This window comes from Ursus americanus, chromosome 25 (genome assembly GCF_024610735.1).
Source record: "Ursus americanus isolate L20-20 chromosome 25, mUrsAme1.1.p, whole genome shotgun sequence".
Classification (NCBI taxonomy): Eukaryota; Metazoa; Chordata; class Mammalia; order Carnivora; family Ursidae; genus Ursus; species Ursus americanus.
This window is the reverse complement of record NC_142151.1, coordinates 10,842,881-10,861,865: the sequence shown is the minus strand read 5'-3', so window position 1 is coordinate 10,861,865 and position 18,985 is coordinate 10,842,881. Positions and strand designations below refer to the sequence as shown.

At 35.2% G+C, this 18,985-nt stretch overlaps 1 protein-coding gene across 1 annotated transcript; it reads right to left on the bottom strand.

The window, feature by feature from the left end:
- Positions 1-4,886: 4,886 nt before the first annotated feature.
- KLRF1 (killer cell lectin like receptor F1) lies at positions 4,887-17,508 on the bottom strand. Its single transcript, XM_045781329.2, has 6 exons — positions 17,288-17,508; positions 11,368-11,466; positions 10,196-10,351; positions 7,054-7,193; positions 5,993-6,105; positions 4,887-5,485 (listed from the first exon to the last, which is right to left on the bottom strand). Exons 1-6 carry the CDS (start codon positions 17,370-17,372, stop codon positions 5,368-5,370), a joined length of 711 nt encoding a protein of 236 aa, XP_045637285.1. The 5' UTR covers positions 17,373-17,508; the 3' UTR covers positions 4,887-5,367.
- Between the last annotated feature and the right edge of the window lie 1,477 nt (positions 17,509-18,985).

Here is an 18,985-nt window from a genome sequence, read left to right as displayed (position 1 = left end):
CCTAGTGGCAGGCCTTTATAAGACCAAATATTTATCAGTCACTAATTACACGGGTTCATTTCAGTTGAAGATAATAATAATTTTGTTCAGTTATTTAAGTTATTTGTGCATATTTAATATGAAAAACAATAAATTCTGTTCCATATGGTAGTAATAATGTTTATAAACTTTAGTCATGTACAGTAGATTTAATAAAATTCCTCTTCTCTGTTATGGGTTTAATTACGTTCCCAAGTTGAAGTCCTAACCCTCAGCACCGCAGAACGTGACCTTGTTTAGAAATAGGGTCATATAACTGATGTAATATATCACATATAATAAATGTGATAGATAAAATGAAATCTTTAGGATGGGTTGAAATCGCTTTAAGACTGGTGTTCTTATAAGAAGGTAACATTTGGATTTAGTGACAAATGCTCCCAAGGGAAAGACTATGTGGAGACACAGAGAAAAAGCAGCCATGTGACTGAAGTGATGTATCTATAAGCCAAGGAACACCAAGGATTACCAGCTCTGATGACAAGCCGGAAGGCGCAAGAGAGGGTTCTTCTCTAGAGCAGTCTCTGAGAGCATGACCCAGCAGACACCTTGATCTTGGACTTCTTGTCTCCAGAACTGTGAGACAAAATTCTGTCGTTTTAAGCCACTCAGTTTGTGGTACTTTGTTATGGTGGCCATAGCAATCCAGTACATTGTAATACCAAGACCAGCTTATTTCCATTTCTATATTCCATTTTTCTCAGATACAAGCCTGAGCTAGAGTGTCCCTTCTTTGTTTCAAGGCCCTTCTTTAAATGAAGGAAAATGAGTCCTCTCAGTATCTCAGTCTAGTCACATGCCATTTTATCTACCACTCTGCGAAATGCACAAAAGCAGCTCTCACCAAATCACGCCAAACTGTATTCCCATACCCGGTGAACTTGCTTCAGTTAACATCTCTCATACCATCTCAAGCAGAATTTAACATTTCTTTTCCATTTCTTCCTTCTTTAAATACTGCCTTCCCAGAATTTTATGACACCATATTCCCCTGAGATTCCTCCTTGTTTCCTGACTTCTCTGTTCTTTTTGATTTCAGTACACACTCTCTGTTCCTGCTGCATTTGTTACTCTTCCTATAGTTTTAAGCCTTTTCTCTTTTCTTTTCCCACTCCTCCTTAGGGAATCTCCTTTATACATTTAGGATCAACATTCCCTAAGGGATCCTAAATTTACATATTCAAAGTGATACTTTCTTGAAGTTCCAGATTACCTAACGATCTACTCCACTTCATCTATTTTTCTCCAATTTTTTATTTAAATTCTGGTTTGTTAATATGTAGTGTAATATTGGTTTTAGGAGTAAGATTTGGTGATTCATCACCTATATATAACACCCAGTGCTCATCATAACAAATGCCCTCCTTCATACCCATCCCCCATCTAGCCCATCCCCCTCCTACCTCACTCCATCAACCCTGTTTGCTTTCTATAGTTAAGAGTCTCTTGTGGTTTGCCTCTGATTATGTCTACAATTTATAATCTTTCCCTCAAAATATGTCCCTCCTCAGCACACTAAATGGAACCACCATCCAACAAAGTGCATAAAAACAGAAACCTGGGGGCATCTGGATGGCACAGTTGGTTAAGCGGCTGCCTTCAGCCCAGGTGGTGATCTTGGGGTCCTGAGACAGAGCCCTGCATTGAGGGGGGGGTCCCTGCTCAGCAGGGAGTCTGCTTCTCCCTCTCCCTCTGCCCCTCCCCCTGCTTGTGCACCCTCTCTTTCTTTCTGTCAAATAAATAAATAAAATCTTTTTAAATGATTTTTTTTAATTTATTCATTTTTCAGAGAGAGAAAGCACAAGCAGGGGGAAAGGCAGGCAGAAGGAAAAGCAGGCTCCCTGCTGAGCAAGGAGCCCGATGTGGGGCTCGATCCCAGGAACCTGGGATCATGACCTGAGCCAAAAGCAGATGCTTAACCGACAGAGCCATCCAGGCATCCCATAAATAAATAAAATCTTAAAATACACAAACAAACCCCCAGAAATCTGGTATTGGCCTTAATATTGGCTTTGTTCCTCATCTACCATTTTTAGTCAACTTAGTAGGAATAAATAGAAATACTCAGCAGGTAACCCACCAGCAGAAGTGTATGCTGGGTCTATATTTCAGCCAACATATTTGAGCTTAGGAATCTAGAGAACAAGGAAAGGTGTGAACCTAAGAGATGAAAAATCTTGAAATAAAGTGATGGTTGAAGGAGTAAAAGGAAGAAATACATTCTCAAAACTGAAGCACAATTTAATACATTATGCCTCTATTTTGAGAAAGTCTGATTGTTACTATTCATAATAAACCCTATTCATGCTTATATTTCAATTCACTTTATCTCTGTTGCCTAATAGTCCCTAAATTAGCTCATAACTCAAATACTTCTTCATTTTCCTCTTCCCATACTGTAGCCAAGGTAATGGTTCCAAAACTCAAAATTCACCAGGTTACTTTACTAACTCAAGCTTTTACTGGCTTTTAATTGCTGTTGAAATGAAAGCAGAAATATTTATGTGACATTTAAGATACCTTACCAGCCTATTTTGGCACCCACTTTATCCTTTCTTGGCTTCCAGTAATTCTGTCTTCACATTTTTTTAAAAATGTAACATGCTCACAAGTCCAAAACATTTTTTTTAAAGATTTTATTTATTTATTTGACAGAGATAGAGACAGCCAGTGAGAGAGGGAACACAAGCAGGGGGAGTGGGAGAGGAAGAAGCAGGCTCATAGCGGGGGAGCCTGATATGGGGCTCGATCCCACAATGCTGGGATCACGCCCTGAGCCGAAGGCAGACGCTTAACCGCTGTGCCACCCAGGCGCCCCCAAAACATTTTTTATTTCATCTATTAGGATTTTATCTAGGACTTCCTGGAAGATTCTTACTTCTACCAAATTCTACTCACTTTACATCTCTCAGTTTATGTGTCATATTTGAAGATTCATTAGCTGAATTAAGGGACAGTATCAGATCCTTCTACCTGATAGTCTCCTAAGTAATATACAACTTTTCTCCACAGCACCTATCAAATTTTATTCAACCAATATTTATTGAGCATCTATTATGTCTCAGATATTGCTTTAAATAATAGGGGTACAATAGGAATCCAAACAGGGAAAAACCCTTGTGCAGGGAGCTTAAATTATAGATGAGAGAAAAAAATAAAATATAACATTTTAAAAGTTACCAAAAAAAGCAAATTATTTGGACCAAGGAAAAAATGTATTTTTATGTTTGTCTAGTTAATTATTTTATCAGTATTTATGAATCAGACTAGAACCTAAAGACCAGTTCAAACAGTGGTGAAAATGGTTACTAGCATTCTGCTGAGGTTATTACCATAAAACAAACAAACAACACTACATACCAGCAAAGGATCATGGAGACCAAGGATACAAACGTCACCTCAAAGGGTAACTTTCACAACTGGGTCTGGAATATTTTGACCATCAAAATAGAGTATACAAATTGAACAAAATATGAAAATGAGAGTCCACAAAGATACAAATACAAAAATGAATAAGTTGAAAGTCTGATGAAGAATGGGATATTTGCGAAGTCTAAAAGTACCTTCTGTCAAAGCAAAAATTGCATCAAACAATAATACACAGGAAAAGACTTTATTCAAGGTTATGGCAATAAGGGACATAGGCGAGAACTCGGTCTGAACTAAAATCTGCTGAAACAGAGGACAGCAGGGTTTTGCAGAGCTGGGGTAGGGGGGGGAGATCATACAGCATCTGTGTGTGCTAAACAGCTGTACCCGGAGGAAAATTAAACATTTCCAGGTCTTCATGATAGGAGAGAGTTTTACAGCTTGGATGTAGGTGCCCACTGAAGTTAGCCTCCTACCTTCTCACAGAAACTAAGAAATAGAGGTGCTGCTTTTCTTGATGATCACATTTCAAAGGAATGAGTCTCTGGTCCTTAAGATAGACATTTCTGGGTTATAAAGCCTTTAAAAAGCTTTTTTGAAACATTTGCACCTCAAAGAAGCAGAGAGAGAATTTCCAATTACACGTTTCCTGAGGTAAATGGTCTAAAAATGAGGAGGTCAGGGGCTCATAGATAGGAAGAACAAAGCTTGTCTAAAATTTAGTCAAGCTGAAGGGAATGTTGAAACCATCTTGGTCACTGTCCATAAAATATTAATTAATTACAAAGGGAAAAGAGAAATTTACAGTGAATTCTGATAGACATCACATTAAGCGTGTGAACAAAGTCAATAGCATCAACAATGGAATAAACAAAGGTGTGTGCTGTTTGAAAGGATGCAGTGGGAACAAGTTCTCACTGTTTCTGCCAAGGAGCAGTTGACTATAACCATGAGAAATAATCAGATTCAAATTGAAGAACATTTTGCAGAATAACGAGGTCGTAGTATTCAAAAGTGTCAAGTTGTGAATAACAAGGAAGGCTAAAGAACGCTTCTAGATGGAAGGTGATTAAGGAGACATAATAACTAAACGCAGAAGATGATTCTGAGCCAGATCTTTTACTCTAGAGACAACTGGCAAAACTTAAAGAGAGTCTGAGAATTAGATGGTAGCACTGTGTCAATGCTAGTTTGTTAATTTTGATCATTTAATTGTGATTAAGTAGGGGATATTTTGTAGGAAATATACACAGAAGTATCCAATGATACTTGAAATTTTATAATAAAATGTATCAATCTGGCAAGTAATTCCCAAGAGATTCAGGAAAAAGGAAAGTGCTTTTGCTCTGCACCTGTAATCTTATAAATTCATGCTAGTTTCTAAAGTTAGATTAACATTGTATAAAATCTAAAGCAAACAACATATTTAATGCTTTTGAGTCATAAATCCAGTTTTAAGGTTTGTATCAAAGAAATAAAAGGTACTACTTTTTAAAAAGATATTCAGAATGTTTATTGCAGTGTCATTTACAGTAGAAAAAACTTGAGAATAAAGCTAATGTTCATCAACAAAGCAGTAAAAAAGTATATAAATCCACACTATAACGCAACTCAGAATTATATGAAATTTGCATAGGATATTGTTACAAATTAAACAAGCACAATACAGAAAAGCAGATACAATCTGATCACATTTGTTTAAAATGAAAATGAATAAAAATCCTGAGTATGAATGCATGGACTCGCACTGGATTATATTGCCACATAAAACACGGAAAGGGCATATTTTAGATTGTTTATATGGTGTACTCTAAGGTTAGGACCAATGCAGATGGTGGAGGGAAAATGGAGAAGACATTTTGCTGTTTAATTGCAGTTCTATTTTTTTAATTGTCGTTTTAAATTCTTACTCCTTAAGATTAATATTAGAACCTAGTTGGAAAAAATTTTGATCATTGATTATTGGTTGATTGATTGGCAAATCCATTTGAAAACACTGCTGCAGGTTTCAGAATAAATTTTGTTTTCCTTGGTGGCAGCACAGCTATTTTCTTTAGCTGGTCCTTTTATGAAAAATCTGTAGAGGAAGGCATAAATACATTGTTAATCATTGTTGCTGAAGACATCCATTGGTATTTTCAGCTAATACCCTCTCTTAATTAAAAGGCCGCTCAGATTTCAGGGCATTTTTAAATCCTTTGATTCACTAAAAGTTACAGTATGTGTGTAACTTAAACTTACTCTCTGTGATTGGCACAGAGTTCCCAGAGAGTCTGTTAGAAAAGACAGAGCTAAGAGTAAATATGTGTCCATATCTCTGTTCTAGTCTTCTTTCCATTGTTCTATATGGTGTAGTCTTTAAACAATAAATGCTCTATGATTACTGTTTTCAAATCTTTTCGCTTTGAAAACAAAACCAAAATATCCATGAGCACTCCAGTGAACATTAAATCGATTTTCATCCTTTTAAATTCCTAAGTATCGAAAATTATTTCAGAGTTGGTTTTGGTGGACTTCGAGGTACTTTATGAAGGTAAGTTCTACAATAGACAGTAAATCAGACAGTGGTTTTGGAAAGACTCACGTCTTTGAATCTAATGGAGAACCATCCACCCAGGTCCATGTCCTCTTCAGGGATGTAAAGTTAAGCCCAATCCACACATAGTTTGTTTGTTTTAGGTTTTTCTGTATAAAAGCCTAAAAAGTGAGTAACAAGCAACTAAGTGAACAAAATATTTTAATAATGTAGACATACTAATTAAGATTCAGAATTTCATTGGACGATTAGCATTCTACATGAACATTCTTATACTAATCAATTCGTACTTATTTATATACACTATATATTCATTACATATATACACATACATATATATCACTTGCAAATTGAATACAAGTATTCAGCCCAGGACTAGCATGAGTCAAGTGAGGCACTGGCATTGAGCACAAAATTTAGGAGGTGTCAAAAACTCAGTAATCAAGATAAATGATATTTTAATGGAAGAGTGGGAAGAAATTTGAGAAAAGCCATTTTAAAAAAAAACGTTGTATTTATTTATTTAAGGGAAACTGAGAGAGAAAGAGAGAGCGTGTGAGCGAGGGGAGGGGCAGAGGGGGAAGGAGAGAGGGAATCCCAAGCACACTCTGTGCTGAGTGCAGAGCTGATAGGGGGTTTGATGTCAGGACCCTGAGATCACAGCCCTAAGATCATGACCTGAGCTGAAATCAAGAGTTGGAAGCTTAACTGCCTGAGCCACTCAGGTGCCCTTGAGGGAAGCCATTTTTTTCATTTTGTATATTTTTTTAATTCAAGTAATTAATATAATGTATTAGTTTCAAAGGTAGAGTTTAGTGATTCATCACTTTCATATAACACCCAGTGCTCATTAATGCCCATCACCTGGTTACCCCATCCTCCCACCCACCACACCTCCAGTTACCCTCAGTTTGTTTCCTATAGTTAAGAGTCTCTTATGGTTTGTCTCTGTCCCTGATTTCATCTTTTTTCATTTTTCCCACCCTTCCCCTATAATCTCTGTTTCTTAAATTCCACATATGAGTGAAATCATATGATAATTGTCTTGAGGAAAACTATTTTACACTGCACAGAGACTGATGCCATAACCCTGACACTAAACCATTTACCATTTCAAATTGGTCCTGAATGATTGGTAGATGAGATTTTCTTCCCAAACAGTATCCATAACTGTCACTCCAACTTTTCATCTCATTAGAGAACCAATAACACTTTTTTTGATATTTGAGCCATTCCGATGGGCACAACCCTATAGGGAAATGGAGGAAACAAAGAAAATCAAGTTACACGTGTATCTCTGAAAATTGAATACTTCGAGAGTGGAGCTGTACTATAAAATCACTCACAACAAAGTATTCAGATTTACAAGATGTCTAAATTACAAATGATTATTTATGGAAATTAAAAAATTAATTTAGTAAGATGAAGCAAAATTTAGACAAAAGGGATTTCTTTTTCTTGTCCAGATCTAATGTAATTACTAAAATAACATGAACCATTTAAGTTATAAATTGCATTAACATTACTTGTAAGATTAAATATTATTTATACCATTCTCTTAGAATTTACTCATATAAAGCTTTAAGACTTCTCTCCTTTCTTATGTGCATAAATCTAAATAATATTGAGAATAATACTTTTTCAGTTTCTATATAATTACAAGTTCAAGTTTTTTAATTTTCTTAAATTAAATTATACTAAGGTCTTCAATTGAAATTTACCCCAAAGATACAGATGTAGTGAAGAGAAGGGCCATATGCACCCCCAATGTTCATAGCAGCATTGTCCACAATAGCTAAATCATGCAAGGAGCCAAGATGCCCTTCAACAGAAGACTGGATTAAGAGGATGTGGTCCATATATAAAATGGAATATCACTCAGCTATCAAAAAGAACGATTTCTCAACATTTGCTGCAACATGGACGGCACTGGAGGAGATAATGCTAAGTGAAATAAGTCAAGCAGAGAAAGACAATTATCACATGGTTTCACTCATTTATGGAACATAAGAAGTAGGAAGATCAGTAGGAGAAGAAAGGGATAAAGAAAGGGGGGGTAATCAGAAGGGGGAATGAAGCATGAGAGATTATGGACTCTGGGAAACAAACTGAGGGCTTCAGAGGGGAGGGGGTGGGGGAATGGGACAGGCTGGTGATGGGTAGTAAGGAGGGCACGTATTGCATGGTGCACTGGGTGTTATACGCAACTAATGAATCATCGAACTTTCCATCAAAAACCAGGGATGTACTGTATGGTGACTAACAAATATAATAAAAAAAATACTATTATTAAAAAAAATCTGAGACTTCGACATAATAATAAGAGAAAGTGAATTGTATGAATAAATATGAGTTCAAGTCAGTATAACTTTCCAAACTTAATGGCCGTTAAAATCTCCTTTCTTTATTGAAGTAAAATTCATGTGACATAAATCCACCATTTCAATCACTTTAAAGTGCAAATGCCATGGATTTTGTTACACCCACAGTGTGCAAACATAACTACTATCTAATTACAAAATATTTTTATCACCCCAAAATTAAACCCTATAAACATTAAGCAGCCATTATCCATTCTCCCCATCCCATTATGTTTCAACATTGGAAAATGTTAATCTTCAAAATTTATTCTTCTTTTTCAAGATTGTGTTTGCTATTCAGGATTTTTTAAATTTCACATGAATTTTAAGATCACCTTGTCCATTTCCACAGAAAAAGACCATTGGAATTTTGATAGGAATTTCTTTGAATCTGCAGATCACTTTGACTAGTATTGCCATCTTAAATGAATTGTGGATTTATACAAACAGAGGAATATTATTCAGTCATAAGATGCTGATATACGACACAACATGGATGAACCTTGAAAACATTCTGCTAAGTGACAGAGGCAAGACACAAAAAGTGAATATTGTATGATTCCATTATATGAAAGTCCAAAATAGGTAAATCCACAGAGACAGAAAGCAGATTAGTGGTTGCTAAAGGGTGGGGGAGAGGGAATGGGGAATTGCTTCCTGGGAATAGGATTTCTTTTTGGGTGATGAAAATGTTTTTGAGCTAAGTAGATATAGTCATTGCACATTCAAATATCCTAATGCCATTAAATTGTTTTATTTTAAATGATTAACTTGATGTTTGTGGATATTTCCTCAATTAAAAAAGAAGGAAAAGGTAATAGGAAATTAATATCTTACAGCTTGATATACAGTATTTAGACTGACTTTAATGAAAGTTTAACAGTGTCTTTATGATTCCATGTTTACCTATCTTAGGTCTGTAAAATTTCCATTATAATACCCAACATAATGATGGATTAGCTAGTCGTTGTCTAAAATATCTGTTAAAATTACAGTATTTCAATTAGTTTGGGACTTGTACATGTAAAACGGATAGATAATCCAAAAGAAAAGAGTATCAGTAAGTAAACCATAGTATATATGACATTTTGATATGCGATAAAGAGAACACCACAAACTAGTGGGTTAGAGAAAATCATTTATTTATTTATTTATTTATTTATTTATTTATTTATTTATTTAGAGTGGGGGGGAGGAGCAAAGAGATATGGAGAGAGAGAAACTACAGCAGACCCCCCACTGAGTACAGAACCCTACTTGGGGCTTGATCCCAGGACCTCAAGATTATGACCTGAACTGAAAGAAAAAGTTCGATGCCTAGCTAACTGAGCCATCCAGGTGTCCCTAGAGAAAATCTTTTGATAAATAGTTATAAAATAAATTAATCTGCACATTTCTCACATATACTATAAAACAAATGTTGAAGGCCCAAAAAATAGCACTTTAAACTAAAACAAAATTGGAAGTAGAAGGGACAGTTTTCCAAAATGTTGTGTAATTGGAAGTTATAAGCATAGCATCACAATGAATCATTCATTATGTATAATTACTTTAATTCATTTTGTATTTCAAAACAGAATAAATAGGAGACAAAAAATAGTTATTTACATACTGCCTTATAACCACAATTAACTTTCCATATTTATGTGTTTCAATTTGGTTTTAAATTCCTGAAGGAAAGAGCCTCTTTTTTATGTTCTTTCCACTGATACTATCTTCCCACTGCAAAAAGAGTCATAAACTATATATATGTATGAAGTTTTGAATGAAAAGTAGATTGATATCAAATCTTTATTTGTTAATGTAATCTGCGTAGCTGTTAAACAGGATTTTTCAAACGTAGAAAGCCAAAAGAATTAAAACCATTATAGGCCAAAGTCTTGAGGGATACCTGTATGGTCTGTAGCTTTTGAACCACAGTGGCTTGTGTCTTTATTACTTATATTTCCTCTTGTGCCACTGCTCATTTTCAGATTTCCAATATCATCATGTTGGGTGATATTTGAATTCTTTGCTTCTTGGCATTTTAGCAATATTCCCTGAGAAACTTAAAAACAGAATTATTTTAATGTTAGGTAAATATCTTCTCTCTGTGCAGTGTTTCAGATGCAAATTCTTTGGAATGAGGTTGGAATAAGAAACAACTGAAGGAATAACTAGAAATGTCTTTCTTATTTTCATGTTTACTTAATTAAAAATAATTTCAAATATTACATAATTAATTCACGTATAGAATACTTATTTGTTGAGGAATGATTCTGTGCCAGGCATTGAGCTAAGAACTGGTGACACAGTGGTAAAAAAAGCAAAATTCCTGCTCTAAGGAGTATACATGCTCTTTCCATGCTTTCTTAGTGTCATGCTTTGCTGAAACCTATGACACTGTGCTTAGCTCGTTCTACCATAATTACTTATTTAAAATCTATTTCTTTCATTAGAGATTTCTCACCAGGATTATTCATCTTTTGGTTTTTTGGTTTTGAGGGCTTTTTTTGATGTCAGAAATTTGTAGTAATGCTTGGGGTATAGTAGTATATAGTATAAACTAAATACAATCTTTAATACAACATGTAAAAATTTCTAAGAAAAATCATGGAATTCTATTTGTGCATAAGTTTCTAAGAAATCCAAAAATGTGGTTTCCCAATACACATCACACACACACACACACACACACACACACACACACACACTTTCTTCCTTTTAGCTTGTATGCCATCTGAGAACAAGATACTTACCTGATTTGACTATATGGAGTATAATATACATAGTAGCTTCTTATTAAGACTTTGTTAACAAAAAATGAACAAATGAATGAATGAATATGAAAAGAGTCGTAAGAAAATAGCAACATTTTCCATATTTTTTTTTAATTTTATTTATTTATTCGACAGAGATAGAGACAGCCAGCGAGAGAGGGAACCCAAGCAGGGGGAGTGGGAGAGGAAGAAGCAGGCTCGCAGAACGCTGGGATCACGCCCTGAGCCGAAGGCAGACGCTTAACCGCTGTGCCACCCAGGCGCCCCCATTTTCCATACTTTTACTTAAGATCTTTTAACTTACCCAATAAAGACAGGGAGATCAAAGTCAAAACGAGTATACCATTTACTGTTCCAGATATCCCCAATAAGATTTTATACCAGTGCAACATCACAGAACAATCTGAGAAATTAATCACAGGAATTAGCTCAGAAAAGTACATTTCCAAGAAGTGAAAGCAACTGTAATAATAAGATTGCATATAATATTGGGTTTGAATTTTAAAGGGTACAAGGCAATTGAAAGCTTAAAACCTAAATAAATAGAAAAATACATACGTATTTTATTTAGCAATGGTAACACTGCATGTGGAGAGCTATGATGCCTGTTATATTGAATCTTAAGAAATTGCTAATATTTGACATAAACGACTAGTGAGATAAATAATTTTAATATATACACCTAATAATTCCCCAAGCATGCATGTGAATGCACACAGACATGCTCATGTGCACTTACAGATGCACACATATATATCCACACAAATATACACTAATTAATAATTTGCTTTAATGTAATATTCACAAGTCATTCAATCTACTTCACTTACTAAGGATGTAATACAAATAAGAACTAAATATGACTCCTTATGCCTTCTATTTTAACCTAAAAAAATCCTAAAATCTTTTCTAACCAATGTAATAATGATGTTTCAGCTTCTCATTAGATGGCAAACTCTTTAAGAGTGATGACTTTTATTTTTCATATGCCTACATTAGAGATAAGATGTGCATTCAGTGATGGCTATTAATGAGCAAACTGATATCATAATACAGAAAGTAAATAGTCTCACCCAGGGCCTCAAGTATATATGTTGCTATTTTTCTCAATGTCATTAAAAAGGTTTTAGGTTGGTGGACATTAGGGTGTGGAATTGTACAAGTAATTAGTTTATACTGAATAAATAAACATCTGTATTTTCCATAATAGTTTATGTCATCAATGATTATTTTTATAAATGCATCACAATAATAAGGAGCCACTCCCCATAACTATGATTATCCTTAGAGGTCAGTCAATAAATTGAATTATTAATAGTGAAATTTGTGTTCCAAATACGCTTTAAACCTGTGGGAATAAAAAAACACACACATGCATTTGAAGATGCTAAGCTCTGTCAAGAAAAGGCATAATAAACCATATAAATCAGTATGTCAGAGAAATAGTACACAGTTTTTATCTTATAATATTGACAAAGATCATAAAATAAGATTTATTATAATTCAATTAATGGATACCCTGCATTTCTCGGATTATTTTCTAATATTTTGATATAATAAAATTTATAATCAATACATTCAGAGTATTCAGCACATGTAAAAAAATGCCATTCATTTAAAAAAATCAAACACATGATTATCAGAAAACATTAGGAGAAAGGGTGTGGAAGCCTTTTCAAATTCAATTCAGACTCAATTATCTCTCCTAAGTATCATGAATTGAGCTTCACAGTACGAATTTGAGGCATATGAAGGCTTACAATTTTGGAGGAAATAACATTTTCATTACCCTGTGTTTTCTCCTATAGAGAAGCTGTAGAGAACTCTCCTGTACAGAATTTAACTTACAAGTCTTTTTTTTTTTAAGATTTTATTTATTTATTTATCGATTAAATTCAACAACTTTATGCTAGAAAATAAAGCAGGAATTGATGGATACTTGTTCAATATGCACAACAGCTTTTTTGTCTGATTAAGTTAACTGAAAAATGCTGGAAGTTTTCCACAAAAGTTTGGGGAAAAATTAGCTCTAGTATAAAGGTTAAAAGAAAATATTCTTAAAAGTAACTATAGGGGCTCCTGGGTGGCACAGCGGTTAAGTGTCTGCCTTCGGCTCAGGGCGTGATCCCGGCGTTACGGGATCGAGCCCCACATCAGGCTCTTCCGCTACGAGCCTGCTTCTTCCTCTCCCACTCCCCCTGCTTGTGTTCCCTCTCTCCCTGGCTGTCTCTATCTCTGTCAAATAAATAAAATCTTTTTAAAAAAAAAGTAACTATAGATACAATACTTTGCTAATGAATACACAATATAAAAAGAGGCAAATTGTGACATCAAAATATAAAAGGCAGGCATTAAAAAGGTAGAGTTTTTGTATGCAATTGAAGTTAAGTTGTTATCAGTGTAAAATACACTATTATAGCTATAAGATGTTTTATATAAGCTTCACGGTAACCACAAAGCAAAGCCTACAGCAGATGTACGAAATAAAAGAAAAAGGAATAGAAGCATACCACTATGAAAAGTCAATTCACAAAGGAAGGCAGGAGGAGGAGAAAGGAATAAGGGAATTACAAAACAGCCGAATAACAGGTAATAAGACGGCATTAGTAAGTCTTCTCATATGAAGAATTATTCTAATTCTAAATGGATTCAATACTCTTTAAAAATCTTTAAAAATACATGGAGTGGCTGGACAGATTAAAAAGACAAAACAGGACACAACAAGATGCTGCATACAAGAGACCCAATTCATCTTTAAGGATACACGTGGGCTCAAAGAGAAGAGATAGAAAAGATACTCCGTGTAAATGGAAACTAAATAGAGAGCAGAAGTAGCTAGACGTATATAAGACAATGTAGAGGTTAAGTCAAAAACTGTAACAAGAGACAAAGGTTATTATGTAATGATAAAGGGGTCAATTTATCAAGAGGATATAAGAATCATAAATCTATATGCACCCAACATCAAAGGAGCTAAATACATTAAACAAATATTGACAGATGGCAAAAGAACAGGGGACTTCAATATCTCATATTCAACAACGGACAGATCACCCAAACAAATAATCACTACAAAAATCTGGGACTTGAGGGGCACCTGGGTGGCTCAGTAGGCTAAGAGCCTGCCTTCGGCTCAGGTCACGATCCCAGGGTCCTAGGATCGAGCCCCGCATCCAGCTCCCTCTGTCTGCTGCTCCCCCTGCTTGTGCTCTCTCTCTCTGTGTCAAATAAATAAATAAAATCTTTAAAAAAAAAAAATCTGGGACTTGAACTATTACTTCAGACCAAATGGACCTGACATACACAGAACATTCCATCCAACAACAGCGGAATACACATTCTTCTCAAATGCACACAGAACATTCTCCAGGATAGATCATAAGATAGGTTACAAAACAAGGTCATGGCAAATTTAAGAAGACTGAAGTCATCCCAAAGATTTTTTTTCCAATGACAATGGTATGAAACTACAAATCAAGACAGAAGGATAACTGGAGAATTTACAAATATGTCAAATAAAGCAACACACTCCTGAACAGCTAACAAATCAAAGAAGAAACCAAAATGGAAATTTTTAAAAAATCTTGAAACAAAGAAACATGAAAATACAACATAAAACTTATGGGTTGCAGCAAAAACACTTCTAAGAGAGAACTTTATAGCCATAGATAACTACATTTATATTAAAAGAAAGATCTCAAATAAACCATCTAAATTTAAACCTCAAGGAATGAGAAAAAAGAACAGACTAGAGGGAGAAAATATTTGAAAATTATATAACTATCTGATAAATGGTCAACTTCCAAAATATGTAAGGACCTCATACAACTCACACAATTCAATTAGAAAAAAAAATCTTATTTAAAAATGGGCAGAGGATCTGAACAGATTTCCAAAGAAGACCTACCAATGGCCAAGTATGTGAAAAGTTGTTCAACATCTCTAATCATCCAGGAAATGCAAAGAAAACTGTAATGACCTATCACTTCACGCCTGTCAGAATGGCTACAATCAAAAAGAGGTAACAGGTCTTGGTGAAGGTGCGGAGAACTTTGAACCCTTGCACACTGTTGTGAAAATGTAAGATGGTGCAGTCACTATGGAAGACAGTATGGCAGTCCCTCAAACAATTAAAAATAGGGCTACCATATGATCCAGCAATCGCATTTCTGGCTATATCCAGAAGAATTGAAATCAGTATTTCAAAAAGAAGTTTGCACTCATGTTCATTGTGGCATAGAATGGTACAATCCTGTGGAGGGATTTTTGGGGGGAAACTAGCAAAATTATATAAGCATCCAGCAACCTCTCTTCTAGGAATACATCCCAGTGACACATTGGCAATATATGAAAAGACATACGTGCAAGGCATTGCAATGCTATTTATAGCAGGGATAAAATAGAAAAAGAAAGCAAACATCTTAAGTGTCCAGGAATGGAACTCGTTGAATGAACTATGGTACATCCACTTAATAGAGAAATATTAGGCTGTTTTATTCAAGGATTAAAGTGTGTGGGAGGGAGAGAGCAGGGCAAAAGCAACAAGACAGAAGCTGGATCTTTGGGAGTGGAGATCTTTGGAAGTACCTTGGTATATAGGTTTGACTTTGAAAATATATATCAATGTTTTAAATAATTATAAAGTGATTCTAATTATATAATTGGCATGACATATAATTATGATTGCAGAGTATGTATACTTACACATACTAAGTCAGTCAAAATGGAAAAAAAAAAGTGATCCCTAAAAATAAAATGGAATATGAAGTCAAAGGCCCTGACTCATAGAGAAGTATTTCAAGCAATTTTATTTTTTTATTTTTAATTTTTTTTAAAAGATTTTATTTATCTATTTGAGAGAGAGAGAGCATGCACATGCATAAGCAGGTGGGAAGACGCAGAGCGAGAGGGAGAAGCAGCCACCCTGCTGAGAAGGGAGCTTGACTTGGGGCGGGGGGGGGGGGGGGCTTGATCCCAGGACCCTGAAATAGTGACCTGAGCTGAAGGTGGACGCTTAACCGACTGAGCCACCCACGCGCCCCTCAAGCAATTTTAAAATGTAATTTGTGCTGCCTAATGGAATATATCCTAAGGCCAAAAAAACCCTGCAAAGATATTTCAATCTACTTTAAGTAACTATATTATTAATAATTCTATTTCTATAGTGATTCTGAAGATTTAGATAGTGGCAAAAAATGTAATTTTTTATTTTCATTAGCACCAAGACATGAGAAAAAAAATACAAATATATAAGTTAAGGAAAAGCCCTGTGTATAATGACGGTTAAAATGGTCAATTAGATTTAAATGTATGTCATACCACCAGCTTTAGTAAATATTAGCAAACTTTATTGTTAACAAAGGATACATTGGTAAGGGATGGATGTTAGTTACGCCACTTAAATAGCTAGAACTTGCACATTTATTATTTGTAACCTCCTGAGCTCCTTTCCTGGCCAAAACACATTTTGGTTTCAGAGTGGCATCTACACACTGAGTGTGAAAAAAAGTTTGCACAGAAGAGCCATTACATGTTGTGGTCTTTCAGGTTAGTATCTCTATTTTCCAAAACAAAATTTTCCACCTGGTGAAAAACATATTTTAAAGGTTTTGACACGGAATTAAAAACTAGTACTAAAGATGCCATTTTTATGAATGATAAGGAGGTTGATGACTGGCACTAAATATTCATTTTAACTTTATTAATTTTAACTGATTATGTATTTTTCCTGCGAATGTCCTTAGGAAATTATATGACACAAAATGTTACTTTAAAGGCAAATAATTGGGGGCGCCTGGGTGGCTCAGTCGGTTATGCATCTGCCTTCATCTCAGGTCATGATCCCAGGATCCTGGGATCGAGCCCCAATTTGGACTCCCCGCTCAGCGGGGAGCCTTCCTCTCCCTCTCCTTCTGCCTGATGCTCCCCCTGCTTGTGCTCTCTCTCTCTCCATCAAATAAATAAATAAAATCATTAAACAATAAAATAAAGTAAAATAAGCAAATAATTGTTAGCCCTCGCCTTGATAAACATGAGAGAGACAGAGAGACAGAAAGACAAGACAGAGACAGAGAAAAGCAACAAAAAATAAAATAGTCCAAGAACAGTAAAGAACAGAATACTGGAAATTACTGTCCACATTCATATTCATATTAATATTAACCCATATTAAATCCATACTCATATTAACTTACACCAATTTAAAAAAAAACTGAATTCCATACCTTTAAATTTAAGTTGGGATGTTTGGCTAGAACTCCTTTTTTTCAATTGTAAATTCAATGTCATGTATCTTTCTTCATCTTGCATCTTCAACTTGGGTGAATATAGGTGTGTATACGTGTACGTTTTGTTTTTTTTAAGTATGATATATAGTAAGAAAACTAATGTCTGCTGTTAATCAGAACTAGTCCTCAAATTGTCCACTCACAATACAAACAAGGGTGCAGAGTTTCATCTACTGGTGAAAACCTCAGAGGAAATGTTTTCTTTTTAAAAAAATTTTTTTTCTCATGACCTAGATAACACATGATTTCTCAACTGTCCACCACATATTGAATTTAATATTACATGTAGTTCTTTAAAAAATGTTTCCTGGTTAACCCATAAAGTCAGAGAAATGGAAATTATTCTCCTTTTAGAGTTGAGTTATATAGTACACAGGTGTCTTTTGACGTAGCCAAAATACGTGAATTTTCAATTACACTTCCTAATATAATGATATTTGATTTAATATAATCGCTTGCAATTACCTAACAGTTAAATTTCCTGATCCTAAAACAACATTGATTACAAATCATGCTAATAATTTGATAATATAATTTGAAAAAAAACTGGCAATTTTTGGCATTCTAAAGACATCCTACATACAAAAAAAAAAAAATTGGGAGGGCGGGGGAAACGGGAAAGAAACCATATTTTTCAATTACCTTTTCTCGTATTTGAAGAGAATGCCCAATATTCATGAGACAGACCAGAAATTTCAGGGTTTTTTTTTTTCTCTCCGCTTTAGTGAAGTCTACTTTATACACCATAAAATTCACTCATTGTAAGCACACAATTAGCTGATTTGTAGCAAATAAACAGATGTGTGCAAGCACCACCCAAATCCAGTTTTGGAACTTTCCTATAACTCTAAAAAGTTCCCTCAAGGCCAATCTAAAAAGAGTAATATAATTCTGGAAATACTAATTTTATAAGTTGAGAGAAAGTTTAAAGGTTTGACACATAAATCCCAAATCTTTGGCCATTGCAGCAAATCGAGAACAGAAACCGAAAGCTTTCCACCAGAAGACTTCACTGGTGAGGCAAGAGACTGAGGAAAGAGAGCTTAGGGCAGTCACCCCTGCCTGGAGCACGGCCAGTCCTGCTCTCAAGAGGGGGCCTGGGCCCATTACCCCAACTCGCATCTCATTCCTCTGCTTTCCTGCCCCCAAATCAGGAAGTGGAGGCCACAGGGCAAGTTTGTCTCCACAGGTCAACCTTCCAGGGCAAAGAATGAGCTGGAGAAGGTGGACGGGCAGAGCTGGAGGGGCAAAATCAGCTTTTTGAATTTAGTAGTGATTTAGTGATAATTATATTTGGTATTTTCACAGTTACAGTAGCACAATTTTGGCTAAAACTTCCTGCTATGTTCCTGCTATACATTTCGCACCAAGAGTCTTCAACTTTTGATGTATTTATCAATAATTGGGTGGACAAAGTGACCTATCCTGTGGAATTCAGTCAGCCTCTTTCCTCGGACATCCTGGAACTTATTAAATGGGCACCTGTAAAATGATCCAGGGCAGTAAGGATGGAAGTTATAAATATTGAAATAATAAGGCCCTCCCCCATTGTGCCTGATTTTGCTAAAACCTCTGCCGAATGCCCAACCTGTTACCAGCAGAGACCAAAGGAGAGCACAGCTTCCGAGGGAAACC

Coding starts and splice junctions, on each gene's coding strand:
- KLRF1 (XM_045781329.2), bottom strand. CDS start 17,372: ATGCAAGATGAAGAAAGATACATGACATTGAATTTACAATTGAAAAAA. Junction 11,467..17,287: donor ATCCCAACTTAAATTTAAAG/GTATGGAATTCA, acceptor TTAATTTCTCAG/ATTGTTCTGTGATGTTGCAC. Junction 7,194..10,195: donor AAAAGCTACAGACCATACAG/GTATCCCTCAAG, acceptor ATTTCCCTATAG/GGTTGTGCCCATCGGAATGG.